We start from the raw sequence: 24,099 nt of genomic DNA on the forward strand, positions 1-24,099 counted from the left end.
GGTGCGCACATTTATTGGTATTGTACTCAGTAGGGCTAAAAATACTTAGTAAAGGCTGCAAACCTGTGGGTTATGGTCTTCTATGCGAAATATTAGTATTTTTTCTTTCTTGAGTGGGAGGGCGCCCCAATTATGATTTCTATGTACGGCCCTGCCTTAAAGTGTTATCTCTTTAGCATGGTGGAGGGCAGCGACCCCTTACAAAGTAATAAAATTAATGTTGCAACATAAGAATAATTGATGAATCAAAAAGAAATTCCTGAATTTTTTTATTTTTTAAAAAACACAAAACCGACCAAGACAAAAAAAATTACAAAAATATTCTCAATTTTTTGAGAAAAAAAATTAGGGAGAAATTAAACCTCTTTAGAACATTGAGTTAATTACTGAAGGTTCCATGATGGAATTATTAATGTAGCTATTACATTAATGTAATGTAATTATGTGATTGCGATTAATGCAACTATCATTAATTATTATTAATGCAGTGATTAGATTAACGAGCAGCTGCAGCCGGAGTCACAGGGTCCACAGGTCGGGGGGCGTCAGATGAAGCTCAGGTGTCGGTCCGCAGGAACATTGTAGTTGACTTTGTGTTCCTCGAAGAGTTCGGAGAGTTTCTCCATATAAAGCTTATGCACGCGCTCCACCTCCTCAGCTGTGGGGTTGGGATCTTCCAAAACTGGAATTGGCTTCCCAACTGCAAGAGCAAAGAAACTTATATATTATACCATATAATATATAAGATGCCCAGGTTATACCGGCTGTATATACTGTGTGCAGAATTATTAGGAAAATGAGTATTGTGATCACATGATACTTGTTATACATGTCGTCCTACTCCAAGCTGTATAGGCTGAGAGCCAACTACCAATGAAGTAAATCAGGTGATGTGCCTCTCTGTAATGAGGAGGGTGCGGTGTAATGACATCAACACCCTATATAAGGGGGGCTTAATTATTAGGCAACTTCCTTTCCTTTGGCAGAATGGGTCAGAAGAGAGATTGGACGGGCTCTGAAAAGTCCATATTGTGTGATGTCTTGCAGAGGGATGCAGCAGTCTTGAAATTGCTAAACTTTTGAAGCGTGATCACCGAACAATCAAGCGTTTCATGGCAAATAGCCAACAGGGTCGCAAGAAGCGTGCTGGGCAAAAAAGGCGCAAAATAACTGACCATGAATTGAGGAAAATCAAGCGTGAAGCTGCCAAGATGCCATTTGCCACCAGTTTGGCCATATTTCAGAGCTGCAACGTTACTGGAGTATCAAAAAGTACAAGGTGTGCCATACTCAGGGACAGGCCAAGGTAAGGAAGGCTGAAAAACCACCACCTCTGACCAAGAAACAGAAGATAAAACCTCAAGACTGGGCCAAGAAATATCTGAAGACTGATTCTTCACAGGTTTTATGGACTGATGAAATGAGTGACTCTTGATGGGCAGATGGATGGGCCAGAGGCTGGATCAGTAAAGGGCAGAGAGCTCCACTCCGACTCAGACACCAGCAAGGTGGAGGTGGGCACTGGTATGGGCTGGGATCATCAAAGATCAACTTGTGGGACCTTTTTGGGTTGAGGATGGAGGAAGCTCAACTCCCAGACCTACTGCCAGGTTCTGGAAGACAACTTCTTCAAGCAGTGGTACAGGAAGAAGTCGGTATCGTTCAAGAAAAACATGATTTTCATGCAGGACAATGCTCCATCGCATGCATCCAACTACTCCACAGCGTGGCTGGCCAGTAAAGGTCTAAAAGATGAAAAAAATAATGACATAGCCCCCTTGTTCACCTGATCTGAACCCCATAGAGAACCTGTGGTCTCTCATAAAATGTGAGCTCTACAGGGAGGAAAAACAGTGTCTGGAGGCTGTGGTGGCTGCTGCACGCAATGCTGATGGTAAACAGATCAAGCAATGACAGAATCTATGGATAGTGGCTGCTGAGTGTCATCAGAAAGAAAGGGGGCTATATTGGGCACTAATTTTTTGGGGTTTTGTTTTTGCATGTCAGAAATGTTTATTTCTAAATTTTGTGCAGTTATATTGGTTACCTGGTGACAATAAACTAGTGGGATGGGAATAGATTTGGTTTTTATTAAGTTGCCTAATAATTCTGCACAGTAATAGTCACCTGCACAAACAGATCCTCCTAAGGCTAAGTTCACATTTCCGCTAAAATGTATCAGTCACAATCCGCTGCTCTTGTAAACAGCGGAATCCGTTTAGCGGATTCCGCTGCTCCCGTAGACTTGTATGAGCAGCGGATTGTGACTGATGATGCTGCGTTGCACCCTCCGCCCGACTGATCAGTCGTGGAACGACTGACCGCCGGGCGGGGGGAACGCAGCATGTAACGGTTTTTGAGCAGCGAGATCCGTCGGATTTCGCTGCGCATGCTCTCTGGCTCCCTGCACACGTCACCAGCTTTGGTTGGTTACCCGATATTTACCCTGGTTTCGGTGCAAGGAGCCAGCGCTAAGCGGTGTAGGCCCGTAACCAAGGTAAATATCGGGTAACCAAGGTAAACATCGGGTGCTTTGCTGTTACCCGATATTTAGGCTGGTTACGTGTGCAGGGAGGCCGACACTTCCCCGCTCGGCCCCGCCCCCTCCCGCACTCCGCACATGTATCTACACACACACACACACACACACCTGTCCCCAGCCTTGCAGACAAGCACTGCCACTGACACCCTCGTCTGGCCCCGCCCCCTGCTCGGCTCCGCCCCCTCCCGCACTTTGCATGTGCACACACACACATACATACATACATGCACATACACACACTCACACATACACTCACCTGTCCCCAGCCATGCAGACCGCAGCACTTCTACTGACATCCTCAGCGCCTGGCCCCGCCCCCCGCTCGGCTCCGCCCCCTCCCGCACTTTGCATGTGCACACACATACATACATACATGCACATACACACACTCACTCACAGATACACTCACCTGTCCCCAGCCATGCAGACCGCAGCACTTCTACTGACATCCTCAGCGCCTGGCCCCGCCCCCCGCTCGGCTCTGCCCCCGAACTCCGCCCCCCGCACACAACGGAATCCGACAAAGAATTCTGTTCTTTGTCATCCGTTGTACAGCGTTGAACAGCGCATCAGTCACATGCGTCAAGCGACGCATGTGACTGATACAAATCAACGGAAATGTGAACTTAGCCTAAGATAGCCAAATCTAAAAAAAACCTCCAACTGCCAAAAATATTAAACTTTGATATTTATGAGTCTTTTGGGCTGATTGAGAACATAGTTGTTGATCAATAATTAAAGAAATCCGCTAAAATACAACTTGCCTAATAATTCTGCACACGGTGTATATATAATCATATACAGTAGATACCAGGTTATACCAGTTGTACATATATAATCTATATATATAATTGCCTTATTCTGTCTGTCTGTCTGTCTGTCTGTCTGTCTGTCTGTCATGCTCCGAAATTGTGTCCTTACGGTGACACAAAGCTGATTGGCCGCTGGGCTCGCCATGGCCCCGCCCCCCCACACGGATTGGCCTCTCGCCCCGGCTCTCTGCAGGCCCCGCCCCCCTCACGCAATGCACGCTCGCTCTGGCCCAACTGACACGGAGCTCCGATTCCCAGGTGAGTACACACACACATCAGATCACACTCACTCTCACACACACCTCACACACACCTCACACATCACAACATGCTGGGATATCGCTTGCTTCTACACCGGCTCCGTCAGGATCCCGGCAGCGCCAGACATAACCTTGCGATGCTGGGATCTTGACGGAGGCCGTGAAAGCTGGTAACCATTATACACATCGGGTAACTAAGGTCCCTTAGTTACCCGATGTGTATCATAGTTACCAGTGTACACCGGCTCCCACTCACTCTCACACACACCTCACACACACATCACATCGCATCCACACATCAAGGTCCTGCAGCTGCGGAACATACACACACATAACAGCACACACACACACATACACACACACACACATAACAGCACACACACACACACACACACACACATACACACACACACATAACAGCACACACACACACACACACACACACACACATACACACACACACACATAACAGCACACACACATAACAGCACACACACACACATACACACACACACACATAACAGCACACACACATAACAGCACACACATACACACACAAATCAGATCACACTCACTCACACACACCTCACACATCACATCGCATCCACATACTCACAACATCCTGGGATATCGCTTGCTTCTCGGCGGCGATACTGTGCTGTTGTGAGCTTCCAGGACCTGCCGGGGGATCACATGGCCAGAAGCATGTGATATCCCCGGATGTTGTGAGTATCAGCGCGTTTGTGCAATATCGTCAGTGTGTGTGTCTTTGTGTGTGAGTGTATGTGATCGGGTGGGTGTGAGTGTATGCGATCGGGTGGGGGTGTGTGGGTGTGTGTGAGTGTATGCGATCGGGTGTGTGTGAGTGTATGCGATCGGGTGTGTGTGAGTGTATGCGATCGGGTGTGTGTGAGTGTATGCGATCGGGTGTGTGTGAGTGTATGCGATCGGGTGTGTGTGAGTGTATGCGATCGGGTGTGTGTGAGTGTATGTGATCGGGTGGGTGTGAGTGTATGCGATCGGGTGGGGGTGTGTGGGTGTGTGTGAGTGTATGCGATCGGGTGTGTGCGAGTGGATGCGATCGGGTGTGTGTGAGTGGATGCGATCGGGTGTGTGTGAGTGTATGCGATCGGGTGTGTGAGTGTCGGCAGAGGAGCACGGCGTGCTGGAGGAGGCTGAGAGGACAGAGGCTGATCCTGGGGAAGGCTGGGATGGGGAGGCTGATGCTGGACACGGAGAGGCTGATGCTGGGGACAGAGAAGCTGATGCTGAGGACAGAGAGGCTGATGCTGGGGACAGAGAAGCTGATGCTGGGGACAGAGAGGCTGATGCTGCGGGAGGCTGATGCTGGGGACAGAGAGGCTGATGCTGGAGACAGAGAGGCTGATGCTGGGGACAGAGAAGCTGATGCTGGGGACAGAGAGGCTGATGCTGGGGACAGAGAGGCTGATGCTGGGGACAGAGAAGCTGATGCTGGGGACAGAGAGGCTGATGCTGGGGACAGAGAGGCTGATGCTGGGGACAGAGAGGCTGATGCTGGAGACAGAGAGGCTGATGCTGGGGACAGAGAGGCTGATGCTGGGGACAGAGGCTGATGCTGGGGACAGAGAGGCTGATGCTGGGGACAGAGAGGCTGATGCTGGGGACAGAGAGGCTGATGCTGGGGACAGAGGCTGATGCTAGGGACAGAGAGGCTGATGCTGGGGACAGAGAGGCTGATGCTGGCGACAGAGAGGCTGATGCTGGGGACAGAGAGGCTGATGCTGGAGACAGAGAGGCTGATGCTGGGGACAGAGAGGCTGATGCTGGGAGGAGAGAGGCTGATGCTGCAGGTATAGAGGATGATGCTGGCGCAGCATGGCGGATGGAGCACCTTTGGGAGTGCGCAGCATGGCGGATGGAGCACGTTTGGGAGTGCGCAGCATGGCGGATGGAGCACGTTTGGGAGTGCGCAGCATGGCGGATGGAGCACGTTTGGGAGTGCGCAGCATGGCGGATGGAGCACGTTTGGAAATGCGCAGCATGGCGGATGGAGCACGTTTGGAAATGCGCAGCATGGCGGATGGAGCACGTTTGGGAGTGCACAGCATGGGGGATGCAGCACGATGGGGAGTGCGGAGTATGGCGGATGGAGCACGTTTGGGAGTGCGCAGCATGGAGGATGCAGCACGATGGGGAGTGCGGAGTATGGCGGATGGAGCACGTTTGGGAGTGCGCAGCATGGCGGATGGACCACGTTTGGGAGTGCGCAGCATGGCGGATGGAGCACGTTTGGGAGTGCGCAGCATGGGAGATGGAGCACGATGGGGAGTGCGCAGCATGGCGGATGGAGCACGTTTGGGAGTGCGCAGCATGGGGGATGGAGCACGATGGGGAGTGCGCAGCATGGCGGATGGAGCACGTTTGGGAGTGCGCAGCATGGCGGATGGAGCACGTTTGGGAGTGCGCAGGATGGGAGATGGAGCACGATGGGGGGTGCGCAGCATACGGGATGGAGCACGATGGGGAGTGCGCTGCATGGGGGATGGAGCACGATGGGAAGTGCACACCTCCCCCCAACACACACACACACACGCGCGCACTGCACTACACACCACACCACACACACACACTGGGAACCACAAACAACTGCCCTACACAGACACCCACACACACAGACAACGCTGCACACACAAATATACGCACATACCGCACAACACGCACATTGCACAAAACATACCTCCCCCCAAAACACACCACACACACACAAACCGCGCAACACACACACAACGCTACAGACACACAGCGCTCCACAAACAACGCAACACACAAACAACACCGCTCTCACCCCCCATCACACCCAGACAACATCCAGAACATGTACAGCCCCTACACAAACACTTGGTAACTACACACAACAACATCTATATATATAACAAAAATCATACATGAACTACACAATACGTAAATTCTAGAATACCCGATGCGTAGAATCGGGCCACCTTCTAGTTAATTATATAATGATATAGAATATATAATTTGCCTGTGAGGATTTGATGAGTTGTTACCGACATCTGATGAGAAATTCATGTCAATAAAACCAAGATATGTTCAGACAGTGCCAGGTTATAGCAACTGTGCACATATACAGACAGTACCCAGGTTATAGCAGCTGTACATATATACAGACAGTACCCAGGTTATAGCAGCTGTACATATATACAGACAGTACCCAGGTTATAGCAGCTGTACATATATACAGACAGTACCCAGGTTATAGCAGCTGTACATATATACAGACAGTACCCAGGTTATAGCAGCTGTACATATATACAGACAGTACCCAGGTTATAGCAGCTGTACATATATACAGACAGTACCCAGGTTATAGCAGCTGTACATATATACAGACAGTACCCAGGTTATAGCAGCTGTACATATATACAGACAGTACCCAGGTTATAGCAGCTGTACATATATACAGACAGTACCCAGGTTATAGCAGCTGTACATATATACAGACAGCGCTCAGGTTATAGTAGCTGTACATATATACAGACAGTGCCCAGGTTATAGTAGCTGTACATATATACAGACAGTGCCCAGGTTATAGCAGCTGTACATATATACACACAGCGCTCAGGTTATAGTAGCTGTACTCATATATACAGACAGTACCCAGGTTATAGCAGCTGTACATATATACAGACAGTGCCCAGGTTATAGCAGCTGTACATATATACAGACAGTGCCCAGGTTATAGTAGCTGTACATATATACAGACAGTGCCCAGGTTATAGCAGCTGTACATATATACAGACAGTGCCCAGGTTATAGCAGCTGTACATATATACAGACAGTGCCCAGGTTATAGCAGCTGTACATATATACAGACAGTGCCCAGGTTATAGCAGCTGTACATATATACAGACAGCGCTCAGGTTATAGCAGCTGTACATATATACAGACAGTGCCCAGGTTATAGTAGCTGTACATATATACAGACAGTGCCCAGGTTATAGCAGCTGTACATATATACAGACATTGCCCAGGTTATAGCAGCTGTACATATATACAGACAGTGCTCATGTTATAGCAGCTGTACATATATACAGACAGTGCCCAGGTTATAGCAGCTGTACATATATACAGACAGTGCCCAGGTTATAGCAGCTGTACATATATACAGACAGTGCCCAGGTTATAGCAGCTGCACATATATACAGACAGTGCCCAGGTTATAGTAGCTGTACATATATAGAGACAGTGCCCAGGTTATAGCAGCTGTACATATATACAGACAGTGCTCAGGTTATAGCAGCTGTACATATATACAGACAGTGCTCAGGTTATAGCAGCTGTACATATATACAGACAGTACCCAGGTTATAGTAGCTGTACATATATACAGACAGTGCCCAGGTTATAGTAGCTGTACATATATACAGACAGTGCCCAGGTTATAGCAGCTGTACATATATACAGACAGTGCCCAGGTTATAGTAGCTGTACATATATACAGACAGTGCCCAGGTTATAGTAGCTGTACATATATACAGACAGTACCCAGGTTATAGCAGCTGTACATATATACTGACAGTGCCCAGGTTATAGCAGCTGTACATATATACTGACAGTGGCCAGGTTATAGCAGCTGTACATATATACAGACGGTGCTCAGGTTATAGCAGCTGTACATATATACAGACGGCGCTCAGGTTATAGCAGCTGTACATATATACAGACGGCGCTCAGGTTATAGCAGCTGTATATATATACAGACAGTGCTCAGGTTATAGCAGCTGTACATATATACAGACGGCGCTCAGGTTATAGCAGCTGTACATATATACAGACGGTGCTCAGGTTATAGCAGCTGTACATATATACAGACGGCGCTCAGGTTATAGCAGCTGTATATATATACAGACAGCGCTCAGGTTATAGCAGCTGTACTCATATATACAGACAGTACCCAGGTTATAGCAGCTGTACATATATACAGACAGTACCCAGTTTATAGCAGCTGTACATATACACAGACAGTACCCAGGTTATATCAGCATATCCCTTTGGAATAATGGTGGCTCAGCAGACTGTCCGCTCGTGTGACCATCACTTGCCTTCTGTCCTCTGTGGACATTAGGACAATTCTGTGCGGCTATTAATACCTGTGTAATAGTATCTGACGGACACTGTGTGCACAGCCGCTTGTTTGTCCCATTAGTCCTGGTAACAGGAGGGATTATACATCGATCAATCCGCCTGCTGTCATGGCTGAACCGCGTCTGCTCAGCTGGATGGCGGGATTCACCGGCCGCTGCCCTCACTCAGGTGACCATTGTCTCATTGCTGAAAATGTTCCAGTGCCGCCATATGGACCGCTCGCTCATTCCTTCCGCCTCACTGCGAGGCCACATGTCACCCTCCGTCCACGCACGTAACAGCGCAGAGAGAGCAATATCACAGGCGCACTCCTGCAAGGAAGGGAACTTACTCTGTAAAGTTATATATACAGCCGGTGTAACCCGGGCATCTCCTGTATATAATTATATATGTACAGCCGGTATAACCTGGGCATCTCCTGTATATAATTATATATGTACAGCCGGTATAACCCGGGCATCTCCTGTATATAATTATATATGTACAGCCGGTATAACCTGGACATCTCCTGTATATAATTATATATGTACAGCCGGTATAACCTGGGCATCTCCTGTATATAATTATATATGTACAGCCGGTATAACCTGGACATCTCCTGTATATAATTATACATGTACAGCCGGTATAACCTGGGCATCTCCTGTATATAATTATATATGTACAGCCGGTATAACCTGGGGATCACCTGTATATAATTATATATATACAGCCGGTGTAACCTGGGCATTTCCTGTATATAATTATATATGTACAGCCGGTATAACCTGGGCATTTCCTGTATATAATTATATATGTACAGCCGATATAACCTGGGCATCTCCTGTATATAATTATATATGTACAGCCGGTATAACCTGGGCATCTCCTGTATATAATTATATATGTACAGCTGGTATAACCTGGACATCTCCTGTATATAATTATATATGTACAGCCGGTATAACCCGGGCATCTCCTGTATATAATTATATATGTACAGCTGGTATAACCTGGGCATCTCCTGTATATAATTATATATGTACAGCTGGTATAACCTGGGTATCTCCTGTATATAATTATATATGTACAGCCGGTATAACCTGGGCATCTCCTGTATATAATTATATATGTACAGCTGGCATAACCTGGGTATCTCCTGTATATAATTATATATGTACAGCTGGTATAACCTGGGCATCTCCTGTATATAATTATATATGTACAGCTGGTATAACCTGGGCATCTCCTGTATATAATTATATATGTACAGCCGGTATAACCTGGGCATATCCTGTATATAATTATATATGTACAGCCGGTATAACCCGGGCATCTCCTGTATATAATTATATATGTACAGCTGGCATAACCTGGGTATCTCCTGTATATAATTATATATGTACAGCTGGTATAACCTGGGCATCTCCTGTATATAATTATATATGTACAGCTGGTATAACCTGGGTATCTCCTGTATATAATTATATATGTACAGCTGGTATAACCTGGGCATCTCCTGTATATAATTATACAGTTAGGTCCAGAAATCTTTGGACAGTGACACAATTTTGGCGAGTTGGGCTCTGCATGCCACCACATTGGATTTGAAATGAAACCTCTACAACAGAATTCAAGTGCAGATTGTAACGTTTAATTTGAAGGTTTGAACAAAAATATCTGATAGAAATTGTAGGAATTGTCACATTTCTTTACAAACACTCCACATTTTAGGAGGTCAAAAGTAATTGGACAAATAAACCAAACCCAAACAAAATATTTTTATTTTCAATATTTTGTTGCGAATCCTTTGGAGGCAATCACCGCCTTAAGTCTGGAACCCATGGACATCACCAAACGCTGGGTTTCCTCCTTCTTAATGCTTTGCCAGGCCTTTACAGCCGCAGCCTTCAGGTCTTGCTTGTTTGTGGGTCTTTACGTCTTAAGTCTGGATTTGAGCAAGTGAAATGCATGCTCAATTGGGTTAAGATCTGGTGATTGACTTGGCCAATGCAGAAGGTTCCACTTTTTTGCACTCATGAACTCCTGGGTAGCTTTGGCTGTATGCTTGGGGTCATTGTCCATCTGTACTATGAAGCGTCGTCCAATCAACTTTGCGGCATTTGGCTGAATCTGGGCTGAAAGTATATCCCGGTACACTTCAGAATTCATCCGGCTACTCTTGTCTGCTGTTATGTCATCAATAAACACAAGTGACCCAGTGCCATTGAAAGCCATGCATGCCCATGCCATCATGTTGCCTCCACCATGTTTTACAGAGGATGTGGTGTGCCTTGGATCATGTGCCGTTCCCTTTCTTCTCCAAACTTTTTTCTTCCCATCATTCTGGTACAGGCTGATCTTGGTCTCATCTGTCCATAGAATACTTTTCCAGAACTGAGCTGGCTTCATGAGGTGTTTTTCAGCAAATGTAACTCTGGCCTGTCTATTTTTGGAATTGATGAATGGTTTGCATCTAGATGTGAACCCTTTGTATTTACTTTCATGGAGTCTTCTCTTTACTGGTGACTTAGAGACAGATGCACCTACTTCACTGAGAGTGTTCTGGACTTCAGTTGATGTTGTGAACAGGTTCTTCTTCACCAAAGAAAGTATGCGGCGATCATCCACCACTGTTGTCATCCGTGGACGCCCAGGCCTTTTTGAGTTCCCAAGCTCACCAGTCAATTCCTTTTTTCTCAGAATGTATCCGACTGTTGATTTTGCTACTCCAAGCATGTCTGCTATATCTCTGATGGATTTTTTCTTTTTTTTCAGCCTCAGGATGTTCTGCTTCACCTCAATTGAAAGTTCCTTAGACCGCATGTTGTCTGGTCACAGCAACAACTTCCAAATGCAAAACCACACACCTGTAATCAACCGCAGACCTTTTAACTACTTCATTGATTACAGGTTAACGAGGGAGACGCCTTCAGAGTTAATTGCAGCCCTTAGAGTCTCTTGTCCAATTACTTTTGGTCCCTTGAAAAAGAGGAGGCTATGCATTACAGAGCTATGATTCCTAAACCCTTTCTCCGATTTGGATGTGAAAACTCTCATATTGCAGCTGGGAGTGTGCACTTTCAGCCCATATTATATATATAATTGTATTTCTGAACATGTTTTTGTAAACAGCTAAAATAACAAAATTTGTGTCACTGTCCAAATATTTCTGGACCTAACTGTATATGTACAGCCGGTATAACCTGGGCATCTCCTGTATATAATTATATATGTACAGCCGGTATAACCTGGGCATCTCCTGTATATAATTATATATGTACAGCTGGTATAACCCGGACATCTCCTGTATATAATTATATATGTACAGCCGGTATAACCTGGGCATCTCCTGTATATAATTATATATGTACAGCCGGTATAACCTGGGCATCTCCTGTATATAATTATATATGTACAGCTGGTATAACCCGGACATCTCCTGTATATAATTATATATGTACAGCCGGTATAACCTGGGCATCTCCTGTATATAATTATATATGTACAGCTGGTATAACCCGGACATCTCCTGTATATAATTATATATGTACATCCGGTATAACCCGGGCATCTCCTGTATATAATTATATATGTACAGCTGGTATAACCCGGGCATCTCCTGTATATAATTATATATGTACAGCCGGTATAACCTGGGCATCTCCTGTATATAATTATATATGTACAGCCGGTATAACCTGGGCATCTCCTGTATATAATTATATATGTACAGCCGGTATAACCTGGGCATCTCCTGTATATAATTATATATGTACAGCCGGTATAACCTGGGCATCTCCTGTATATAATTATATATCTACAGCCGGTATAACCTGGGCATCTGCTGTATATAATTATATATGTACAGCCGGTATAACTCGGGCATCTCCTATATATAATTATATATGTACAGCTGGTATAACCTGGACATCTCCTGTATATATAATTATATATGTACAGCCAGTATAACCTGGGCATCTCCTGTATATATAATTATATATGTACAGCCAGTATAGCCCGGGCATCTCCTGTATATAATTATATATGTACAGCCAGTATAACCTGGGCATCTCCTGTATATAATTATATATGTACAGCCGGTATAACCTGGGCATCTCCTGTATATAATTATATATGTACAGCTGGTATAACCCGGGCATCTCTTGTATATAATTATATATGTACAGCTGGTATAACCCGAGCATCTCCTGTATATAATTATATATGTACAGCTGGTATATCCTGGGCATCTCCTGTATATAATTATATATGTACAGCTGGTATAACCTGGGCATCTCCTGTATATAATTATATATGTACAGCTGGTATAACCCGGGCATCTCCTGTATATAATTATATATGTACAGCTGGTATAACCCGGGCATCTCCTGTATATAATTATATATGTACAGCTGGTATAACCCGGGCATCTCCTGTATATAATTATATATGTACAGCCGGTATATCCTGGGCATCTCCTGTATATAATTATATATGTACAGCCGGTATAACCTGGGCATCTCCTGTATATAATTATATATGTACAGCCGGTATAACCTGGGCATCTCCTGTATATAATTATATATGTACAGCTGGTATAACCTGGGCATCTCCTGTATATAATTATATATGTACAGCCAGTATAACCTGGGCATCTCCTGTATATAATTATATATGTACAGCCAGTATAACCTGGGCATCTCCTGTATATAATTATATATGTACAGCTGGTATAACCTGGACATCTCCTGTATATAATTATATATGTACAGCCGGTATAACCTGGGTATCTCCTGTATATAATTATATATGTACAGCTGGTATAACCTGGGCATCTCCTGTATATAATTATATATGTACAGCCAGTATAACCTGTGCATCTCCTGTATATAATTATATATGTACAGCCGGTATAACCTGGACATCTCCTGTATATAATTATATATGTACAGCCGGTATAACCTGGGCATCTCCTGTATATAATTATATATGTACAGCTGGTATAACCTGGGCATCTCCTGTATATAATTATATATGTACAGCTGGTATAACCTGGGCATCTCCTGTATATAATTATATATGTACAGCTGGTATAACCTGGGCATCTCCTGTATATAATTATATATGTACAGCTGGTATAACCTGGGCATCTCCTGTATATAATTATATATGTACAGCCGGTATAACCTGGACATCTCCTGTATATAATTATATATGTACAGCCGGCATAACCTGGGCATCTCCTGTATATAATTATACATGTACAGCTTGTATAACCTGGGCATCTCCTGTATATAATTATATATGTACAGCTGATATATCCTGGACATCTCCTGTATATAATTATATATGTACAGCCAGTATAACCTGGGCATCTCCTGTATATAATTATATATGTACAGCCGGTATAACCTGGGCATCTCCTGTATATAATTATATATGTACAGCTGGTATAACCCGGGCATCTCCTGTATATAATTATATATGTACAGCCGGTATAACCTGGGTATCTACTGTATATAATTATATATGTACAGCTGGTATAACCTGGGCATCTCCTGTATATAATTATATATGTACAGCCGGTATAACCTGGGCATCTCCTGTATATAATTATATATGTACAGCTGGTATAACCTGGGCATCTCCTGTATATAATTATATATGTACAGCCGGTATAACCTGGGCATCTCCTGTATATAATTATATATGTACAGCTGGTATAACCTGGGCATCTCCTGTATATAATTATATATGTACAGCTGGTATAACCTGGGCATCCCCTGTATATAATTATATATGTACAGCTGGTATAACCTGGGCATCTCCTGTATATAATTATATATGTACAGCCGGTATAACCTGGGCATCTCCTGTATATAATTATATATGTACAGCCGGTATAACCTGGGCATCTCCTGTATATAATTATATATGTACAGCCGGTATAACCTGGGCATCTCCTGTATATAATTATATATGTACAGCTGGTATAACCTGGGCATCTCCTGTATATAATTATATATGTACAGCTGGTATATCCTGGGCATCTCCTGTATATAATTATATATGTACAGCCGGTATAACCTGGGCATCTCCTGTATATAATTATATATGTACAGCTGGTATAACCTGGATATCTCCTGTATATAATTATATATGTACAGCTGGTATAACCTGGGCATCTCCTGCATATACTTATATATGTACAGCCGGTATAACCTGGGCATCTCCATTGCATGGTGTTGGAACCCCTTTAATATAACAAGTTATATAAAAAATTTCGGCCCTGCCCTAAACTTACCAATAGTGTTGATCGGCCTTCGATATGGCATTAGTCCAAAGCTATACTGAAAGACCCCCCGGGCGTGGAACAGGGGTAGCGCCACACCCATGACTTTTTGCAGCTTCTCCTGGATTCTTCTTAGCAATGATCCTTTTGGGTTCTCCACTTGGTCAAAGACTTCATTCTCCCCAAATGAAAAGACCGGCACCAAGGAGGCCCTGGAATAAAACAGAGAGAAGTTCTAGGATCAGACTATGTTCCTCGCGGCTTCACAGATTTCGCTGGAGTCCCAGCAGTGACCACGGTGAAGGCACCGGCAGGTGGCTACTGTCTGTATTTAACGGGTAACTGACCTCAAATACTGCGTACTCAATGCCGGACAAGGGCAATACTGGGTGTACTGGGCAAGCGTCTTCTAACCTTGGAACTTGCTAAGGCTACGGTAGGCTCGTGAGACTTCACCATTCCTTGGGGTCCTTAATTAAAGACCAGGGTAGCTATGACTACAGCTTCTCCGAAACTCAACCATCTGTGATGGAACGTACCAAGAAGAGTGGGCAGTCTTCTCTCTTCTTGGTGTTCAGGAGGTTCAGTCCGCCCCGGGTCTTTCTCCTTGACATAATTGGGATGGACTCACTTAAGGTCATCATAAGAAATCACTTTGTGCCCTTTCCCTCCATCTTTTGTGATCCAGTAGACTTTATAATCCTGATGTTCTTGGGGACAGATGGTATATGGGTTTCTTTCCCATTGATCATCGAATTTTGGAATCCGGGCTTTAGAATGTGGTCTCTGTGTTTGTTATATTCTCGATTTTGCTTCTGTCTTTGCCTGGATGTTAGGCCCTCTGCAAGCAGAGCCAGGCCCCAGAGGGTAGGCGATGCAGATAGGCGTTGAAAGAAGGGAGGCCACACACGGGGTTGGAGTGTAACTAGTTCCTTTACTCACGGTAAGTTGTAAACTGGTCACCCGAGGCTGGCTGGTCTTAACCGCAAGTCCCATTAGCCCCAGTGCCGATTTAATGACCTGGTGGCTTCTTTCCCCTGCACATGTTTTTGATTGGTGGGTCCCCGTGGCTTGAAGCGGCTCGGGGTCCCCTCCCGGTTGTCTCTCTTCAGCAGTCTGTATGACAGTAGCGTGAACCCTGTTGGCTCGGAGTCTCTGGTCCTGTCCCTGGTTCTCCCATTGTTACTGTGTCTCAAACTTCAAGGTCAGTGAGGTACTTGATGGTCCACTCACTGTGCAGATTTTATCAGGGCTGCCTGGAGCGTCTGCCTGACCTAAAATTCTGTACCCTGTTGGTGCATGGTTCCGGGAGTACTCCACTGTAATCCACTGACAACCAACCGCCTGGGCCCTCAGGTCACTGTCACACTCCGGTCAGTGCGTCCGCTCTCCTCCACTGTCGCTTACTAACTCCTGACTGCTGTCCACTGTCTGCCCCTCCCTCCTGGTCCTGGTCTAGTGGACTGGATTGGCTCTACCTCTGGGTGGCCATCCCCTGGGTCCTACCCTAGTCGGTCATCGATTATTGGGGAATTTTTGGGAAAAGCAGGGATTACCTGGGTGTTTGGTCGGGATCGGCACTGGTCTTCTGGGTACAGTGGGGGGTAAGCCCTGCATCCTGGTGGGGATGCAGTACCTTGTAGCTCCCTGATGGCTTCAGGGGCGCTACAGGAGCACGACAGGTGCTAATTATTTACAATAAAGTGTCCTGGCCATACAAGTCTGATGGCCCAGCTGTCCATTTTAACATAACACTATTCTGTAATATTACTTAACTTTAACCATTATGCAGGGGTTCCAGGTGGCAGTCTAAAGTAGAACCGTCTGACTCCCCTGGTCCCTGGACTGGACTTTTGATGGTGCCCTCAACCGTTCCACCTGGACATCCAGGGCAAACCATCCCCATTCCCCTTTTTGCCGGGTGTAGGAAATGGCATCGCCTGGGTAGAGATCCTGATCCGGGTGTCCTTGGGGGAGGCGGGATTCCACATCCCGACGGGACACAAACACGTCTTTTGCCATTCCGGGTTCCTCAATGAACCCCCACCCCCACTCCAAGTCAAACTGCACTACCAGCACGTGCCTCCGCTGCCCCCACTCCGATGGGACTGGCGGAGCCGTTGCTTTGCGGCCAGGTTGCGGGCTTCCAGAGCTTCCTCCCGGAACTCGTGGTCTTCCTGCTCGGCCCCCAGCTTGGCGAATTCTCGCTGACATGCCAGTTGATGAGCCTGTCTAGCTGCGTTCCGGGCGACTTGCGCAGCCTGGGGTGATGTAGGGTCCGGCTCCCAACCTCCGCTTGGCACTGCATCTCTTCCAGTCCGTGGCAGAGTCACTGGACTGGGTATCGCAGCTGCGTTGTCCCCCTCTAGGGGTTGAGAGGCTGGACTGGGTGTAGAGACCTGCAAGTACAACTGGGGTCCCGCCAAGGTCTCGCCAGCTGCTGGGGCATCCTTTGCCTTGCCCGCACTGGTCACTCGCTCCACCGGGGTCAGCGTTGCTTGTCCCAGGAGGCTGCGCCCTCCCATTATCAGAGCCCTCATCGACAACTGCCACCTTCGGATTGCCCTGGTCTGGAGCTCCTGCAGGCTACGTCCCAGCTCCCGCACCTCATTCTCTAGCTGGTCCGGGTTCCACGGCCTTGGAGCTGGGGTGGAGGGAAGACCACCAGAAAGGACACACAGCAGGAAACACTGGCCTTGACCTCCGAACTGTCCGAGATTGGCTGAGGCCCATCACAGCGGAGCACGGCACTCCAGAGGCGGTGTGACATCAGTGAGTAAAGAGCTTGAACTGCACCATCTGTGTTGTCCCATCATTGCCCATAGTGCTCTATAGGCGACTACTACTCCCGATATCCTCCCTGGAGCCTAGCTCTATCTGTGGAGAGCTGCAATACCCGAGCTGTAATATACAGCCCCAATATTGCACAATGCAGACCCAGATAGATAGGCACCCTAATATAGTATACAGCCTGTATATAGCACAGTGCAGAGCCAGATAACATTAGGCACCCTCATGTAGTATACAGCCTGTATATAGCCAGGCAAGAGCCAGTAGCATTAGACACCCTCATGTAGTACACAGCCCCTATATAGCACAGTGCAGAGCCAGATAGCATTAGGCACCCTCATGTAGTACACAGCCGCCATATCATTTAATGCACCCCCATGGTCATCTGGCTATAATGATTGTACATACTCACTTCTCCTCGTTCCACCGCTGCTCCGGTCTCTTCGACGCGTCCACTGCTGTCGCTCGCTCTGACCTCTCAGCAGGCGCGCAGTGATGACGCACCGCGCTCCACTGCTGAGCTGTCAGAGCGCCAACAGACACAGCGGGGAGAATGATGAGAGACAGCGCGCCGCTCCATCTCATCATTGCTCTCAATTGTATCGGCATTCGGCAACTGCAATGCGGATACAATTGAAAGTGCGATCCTCGGCGGGGGGAGGTTGGTGACAGCGTGGGCACCGGGTTTCCCTGACTAGCGGTACGCCACTCCTGCCACCGCGAGTGGGCCCCCCAGGCAGGCCAGGGCCCGGGCATTTGACCGGGTTTTCCAGGTGCTGACGCCGGCCCTGCCCGAAATAAAGAACATAAAAAAACCCCTAACAATGAAAAAAGCATCTGTATGACCTAACGTTTGTGATTTAATCTCTTCACTGATGCAAATTTAGTTTTGTGACCAGAAAAATATTTTTATTTGCACCTTCACAAATAACTTTGTTTTTAAAATATGAGATATCTAGTTTTTAGGTATCATTTTCCCATAGATACAGTACGTGTTACAATTATATTAACTTTCATGAATTAAATGGAAAAAAAAAAAATAAAAAAACAGATTTATTTAGCTGTATAGCTATGAACCAATACAATGTGCCTGTAAAGAAGAACAACACTATTTAGATCTTTAGGCAACAAAATCCTCCTATATTTAGCAGTGCAGCCTGTGACATTAATAATGTTGCTGCCTTTCATGCTAGAGGGTCTGAGTTTGAATCCTGGGAAAACCCTGCATAGTAATTAAATAAAAAAATAATTAAAAAACCCTATGTAGTATATATATATATATATATATATATATATATATATATATATATATATATATATATATATATATATATATATATGAACCAGTACAATATGCCTGTAAAGAAGAAGAAGAACACTATTTAGATGAGGGGTGGGGAACCTTTTTTCTGCCGGAGGCCATTTGGAAATTTCTACCAACCTTAGGGGGCCACAAAAAATTATCAGCTTGAAAATTACCCTAATATATTTGGTCAATTAATTAACCCTTACTGTGGTGGCTAGAGTTGCTTCTCTCTGGTGCAGCTGTGATGTTCGGTTATATTGATCATGTGGCCTCTCCCAACTGCTTTTCCAGGTTTGTCTCGGTCTGAAGCACAGTCAACAGATTGGTAAATCATATATATCATGTAGGAGGCGCTGAAGGCACATACATCACAGGAGGGGCTGGGGGCATATATATATCACAGGAGGGGCTGGGGGCATATATATATATACAGTGCCTACAAGTAGTATTCAACCCCCTGCAGATTTAGCAGGTTTGATAAGATGCAAATAAGTTAGAGCCTGCAAACTTCAAACAAGAGCAGGATTTATTAACAGATGCATAAATCTTACAAACCAACAAGTTATGTTGCTCAGTTAAATTTTAATACATTTTCAACATAAAAGTGTGGGTCAATTATTATTCAACCCCTAGGTTTAATATTTTGTGGAATAACCCTTGTTTGCAATTACAGCTAATAATCGTCTTTTATAAGACCTGATCAGGCCGGCACAGGTCTCTGGAGTTATCTTGGCCCACTCCTCCATGCAGATCTTCTCCAAGTTATCTAGGTTCTTTGGGTGTCTCATGTGGACTTTAATCTTGAGCTCCTTCCACAAGTTTTCAATTGGGTTAAGGTCAGGAGACTTACTAGGCCACTGCAACACCTTCATTTTTCCCTCTTGAACCAGGCCTTGGTTTTCTTGGCTGTGTGCTTTGGGTCGTTGTCTTGTTGGAAGATGAAATGATGACCCATCTTAAGATCTTTGATGGAGGAGCGGAGGTACTTGGCCAAAATCTCCAGGTAGGCCGTGCTATCCATCTTCCCATGGATGTGTCGCGGGCGGAGGAGGGGACGCTGTGCTCTCCCACTGCTCGGGTCCGGCTGCCGCTGCTGCTGCGGCCGCTGCTGCTCGGTGGCTCGAGCGATGGGCCGGATCCCGGGGACTCGAGCGGCGCTCCTCGCCCGTGAGTGAAAAGGGGAATGGTTTTAGGGATTTATTGTCCGTGACGCCACCCACGGTTGTGGTGAGTGTGTGGACACCACCGCTGCTCTGGACGGGGATCCCGGGAGCGGTGACAGTGAGCAGCTGAGTTGCTATTTCTCCCCTCCGTGGGTAGGGGGTTGGTTGTCCCGGGGCCCGGTGATGGGGTAGGTAGGGATGATGGCAGGCGGGTTGCGGGGCCTGATAAGGTGCAGGGTCGCAGGGGCAGCGCTGTGCCGTACGGCACGGGGGTACTCACTCAGCCTGAGACGATGACACAGTTCTCGGTAAAACACACGGCTGGATGGACGGGTCCCCCAGACGGCTGCGGTTGCTTCTTCCCTGTAGGTTGGTGATGACTGTCTCTCCCTGCACCTAAGTTCAGTGTTGGTTGCGATGGGTTCCCACCGGTAACCCGCTCCCCGACCTGGATGTAGGCCGGAGGAGCCCCTTTTTGCCCGCAGGCGCTGGCCCTGGGAAACGGTTGCCCTTGGCGGTGGCGGTGTCTCCCCTTCACGGTTGGACGGTTGCCTTCTATCAGGACTTGGCTGTTTGGAAACCCGGAGGTCCCCTTCACTAACGGATTTGGCAAATTCATGGCGACTCCAAGCCTTGCCGGGATCCGAAAGGCCCCTGCCACTGGTGCTGGCTTCTCTTTGTATGCCAGTCCGGTACCGCCGGGTCACCACCCGTCCACGGTCCTTACGGCAGACTCCAATCGGCCTCCACTGCAGACGGTCACCACCGTCTGCCAACCTTGCTGCTCTGTCCGGGCCACACACCCGGACTTCACTTCAGACTGCTCGACTGCTACACTTTCCTCCTTCCACTTCACTGTCCAAACTAGACTGCCTGTGTTTTCCCTCCTCCAGGACTGTGAACTCCTCGGTGGGTGGAGACCAACCGCCTGGCTCCACCCCCTGGTGTTGACAACAGCCCCTGGGGAAGGCAACAAGGATTTTATGTTTTGACCTCGATGTGCCTACAGGGAGTGTGGGGTGTGGTGATGTTGTTACCTGTGGCCCCTGGCTTGTCCAGGGCGACACAGATGCGGACCAGATGGCCAGGCCACTTGGCTGAGAAACAGCCCCACAGCATGATGCTGCCACCACCATGCTTGACTGTAGGGATGGTATTCTTGGGGTCGTATGCAGTGCCATCCAGTCTCCAAACATCACGTGTGTGGTTGGCACCAAAGATCTCGATCTTGGTCTCATCAGACCAGAGAACCTTGAACCAGTCTGTCTCAGAGTCCTCCAAGTGATCATGAGCAAACTGTAGACGAGCCTTGACATGACGCTTTGAAAGTAAAGGTACCTTACGGGCTCGTCTGGAACGGAGACCATTGCGGTGGAGTACGTTACTTATGGTATTGACTGAAACCAATGTCCCCACTGCCATGAGATCTTCCCGGAGCTCCTTCCTTGTTGTCCTTGGGTTAGCCTTGACTCTTCGGACAAGTCTGGCCTCGGCACGGGTGGACACTTTCAAAGGCTGTCCAGGCCGTGGAAGGCTAACAGTAGTTCCATAAGCCTTCCACTTCCAGATGATGCTCCCAACAGTGGAGACAGGTAGGCCAAACTCCTTGGAAAGGGTTTTGTACCCCTTGCCAGCCTTGTGACCCTCCACGATCTTGTCTCTGATGGCCTTGGAATGCTCCTTTGTCTTTCCCATGTTGACCAAGTATGAGTGCTGTTCACAAGTTTAAGGAAGAGGGTCTTAATTAGTCAGAAAAGGCTGGAAAAAGAGATAATTAATCCAAACATGTGAAGCTCATTGTTCTTTGTGCCTGAAATACTTCTTAATACTTTAGGGGAACCAAACAGAATTCTTGTGGTTTGAGGGGTTGAATAATAAATGACCCTCTGAATAAACTTTTCACAATTTAAAAAAAAAAAAAAAAAAAGAAATAACATTCTTTTTTGCTGCAGTGCATTTCACACTTCCAGGCCGATCTACAGTCCAAATGTCACAATGCCAAGTTAATTCCGAATGTGTAAACCTGCTAAATCTGCAGGGGGTTGAATGCTACTTATAGGCACTGTATATATATATATATATATATATATATATATATATATATATATATATATATATATATATATATATATACACATCACAGGAGGGGCTGGGACATATATATACATCACAGGAGGGGATCAGACACATATAGGGGAGGAGGGGCTGGGGACATATACACACCACAGCAGGAGGGGCTGGGGGCATATACACATCACAGGAGGAGCTGGGGCTCGGACAGTACTGCTGTGCACGGACAGCACTGGTGGTGGCATGGACAGCACTAGTGGGGCACAAACAGGACTGGAGGACAGGAACAGGACTGAGGGAGCACACACAATGTTCTGGAGAAGGATCAATAACAAGTGGACACAATTGTGAAGATGAACAAAATGTATTGCTTATTTTAAATTTTTGTAAAAAATAAATAACTGAAAATTGGGGCGTGCAATATTATTTATCCCCTTTAAGTTAATACTTTGTAGCACCCCCTTTTGCTGCGATTACAGCTGCAGTCTCTTGGGGACTGTGTCTATCAGTTTTGCACATGGAGAGGTTGAAATTCTCGCCCATTCTTCCTTTGTAAACAGCTGGAGCTGAGTGAGGTTGGATGGAGGCGTTTGTGAACAGCAGTTTTCAGCTCTTTCCACAGATTCTCGATTGGGTTCAGGTCTGGACTGTGACTTGGTCATTCTAACACCTGGATACGTTTATTTGTGAACCATTCCATTGTAGATTTTGCTTTATGTTTGGGATCATTGTCTTGTTGGAAGACAAATCTCCGTCCCAGTCTCAGGTCTTTTGCAGACTCCAACAGGTTTTCTTCAAGAATGGTCCTATATTTGGCTCCATTCATCTTCCCATCTATTTTAACCATCTTCCCTGTCCCTGCTGAAGAAAAGCAGGCCCAAACCATGATGCTGCCACCACCATGTTTCACAGTGGGGATGGTGTGTTCAGGGTGATGCGATGTGTTGCTTTTACGCCAAACATATCGTTTGGTATTGTGCCCAAATAGTTTGATTTTGGTTTCCTCTGAGCAGAGCACCTTCTTCCACATGTTTGGTGTCTCCCGGTGGCTTGTGGCAAACTTTAAACGACACTTTTTATGGATGTCTTTGAGAAATGGCTTTCTTCTTGCCACTCTTCCATAAAGGCCAGATTTGTGCAGTGTATGACTGATTGTTGTCCTATGGACAGACTCTTCCCCCCTCAGCTGTAGATCTCTGCAGTTCCTCCAGAGGGATCATGGGCCTCTTGGCTGCATCTCTGATCAGTCTTTTCCTTGTCTGAGATGATAGTTTGGATGGAGGCCGGGTCTTGGTAGATTTGCAGTGGTATGATTCTCCTTCCATTTCCATATGATCGCTTGCACAGTGCTTCTTGGGATGTTTAATGTTTTGGAAATCTTTTTGTAACCAAATCCGGCTTTAAACTTCTCCACAACAGTATCATGGACCTGCCTGTTGTGTTCCTTGGTCTTCATGATGCTCTCTGCGCTTTACACAGAACCCAGAGAATATCACAGAGCAGGGGCATTTATACGGAGACTTGATTACACACAGGGGCTTATATTTATCATCATCAGTCATTTAGGACAACATTGGATCATTCAGAGATCCTCAATCAACTTCTGGAGTGAGTTTTCTGCACTGAAAGTAAAGGGGATGAATAATATTGCACGCCGCAATTTTCAGTTGTTTATTTTTTATAAAAATTTAAAATAAGCAATAAATATCGTTCACCTTCACAATTGTGTCACTTGTT

The 24,099-nt window shown here is 46.3% G+C and overlaps 1 protein-coding gene across 1 annotated transcript in view; it reads right to left on the reverse strand.

Annotated features, from left to right (window-relative positions):
- Positions 1 to 263: 263 nt before the first annotated feature.
- The window catches only part of MOGAT2 (monoacylglycerol O-acyltransferase 2), an 82,918-nt gene continuing 59,082 nt past the window's right edge, over positions 264 to 24,099 (reverse strand). Inside the window, exons 5-6 of the mRNA XM_075334720.1 lie at positions 15,046 to 15,245; positions 264 to 700 (exon numbers count right to left, since the gene is read on the reverse strand). Coding sequence (XP_075190835.1) covers positions 546 to 700; positions 15,046 to 15,245 — 355 coding nt within the window. The 3' untranslated portion in view covers positions 264 to 545. The remainder of the gene's footprint in view (positions 701 to 15,045; positions 15,246 to 24,099) is intronic.

The sequence above is a fragment of the Anomaloglossus baeobatrachus genome, chromosome 2, assembly GCF_048569485.1.
Source record: "Anomaloglossus baeobatrachus isolate aAnoBae1 chromosome 2, aAnoBae1.hap1, whole genome shotgun sequence".
In the NCBI taxonomy this organism is placed as follows: Eukaryota; Metazoa; Chordata; class Amphibia; order Anura; family Aromobatidae; genus Anomaloglossus; species Anomaloglossus baeobatrachus.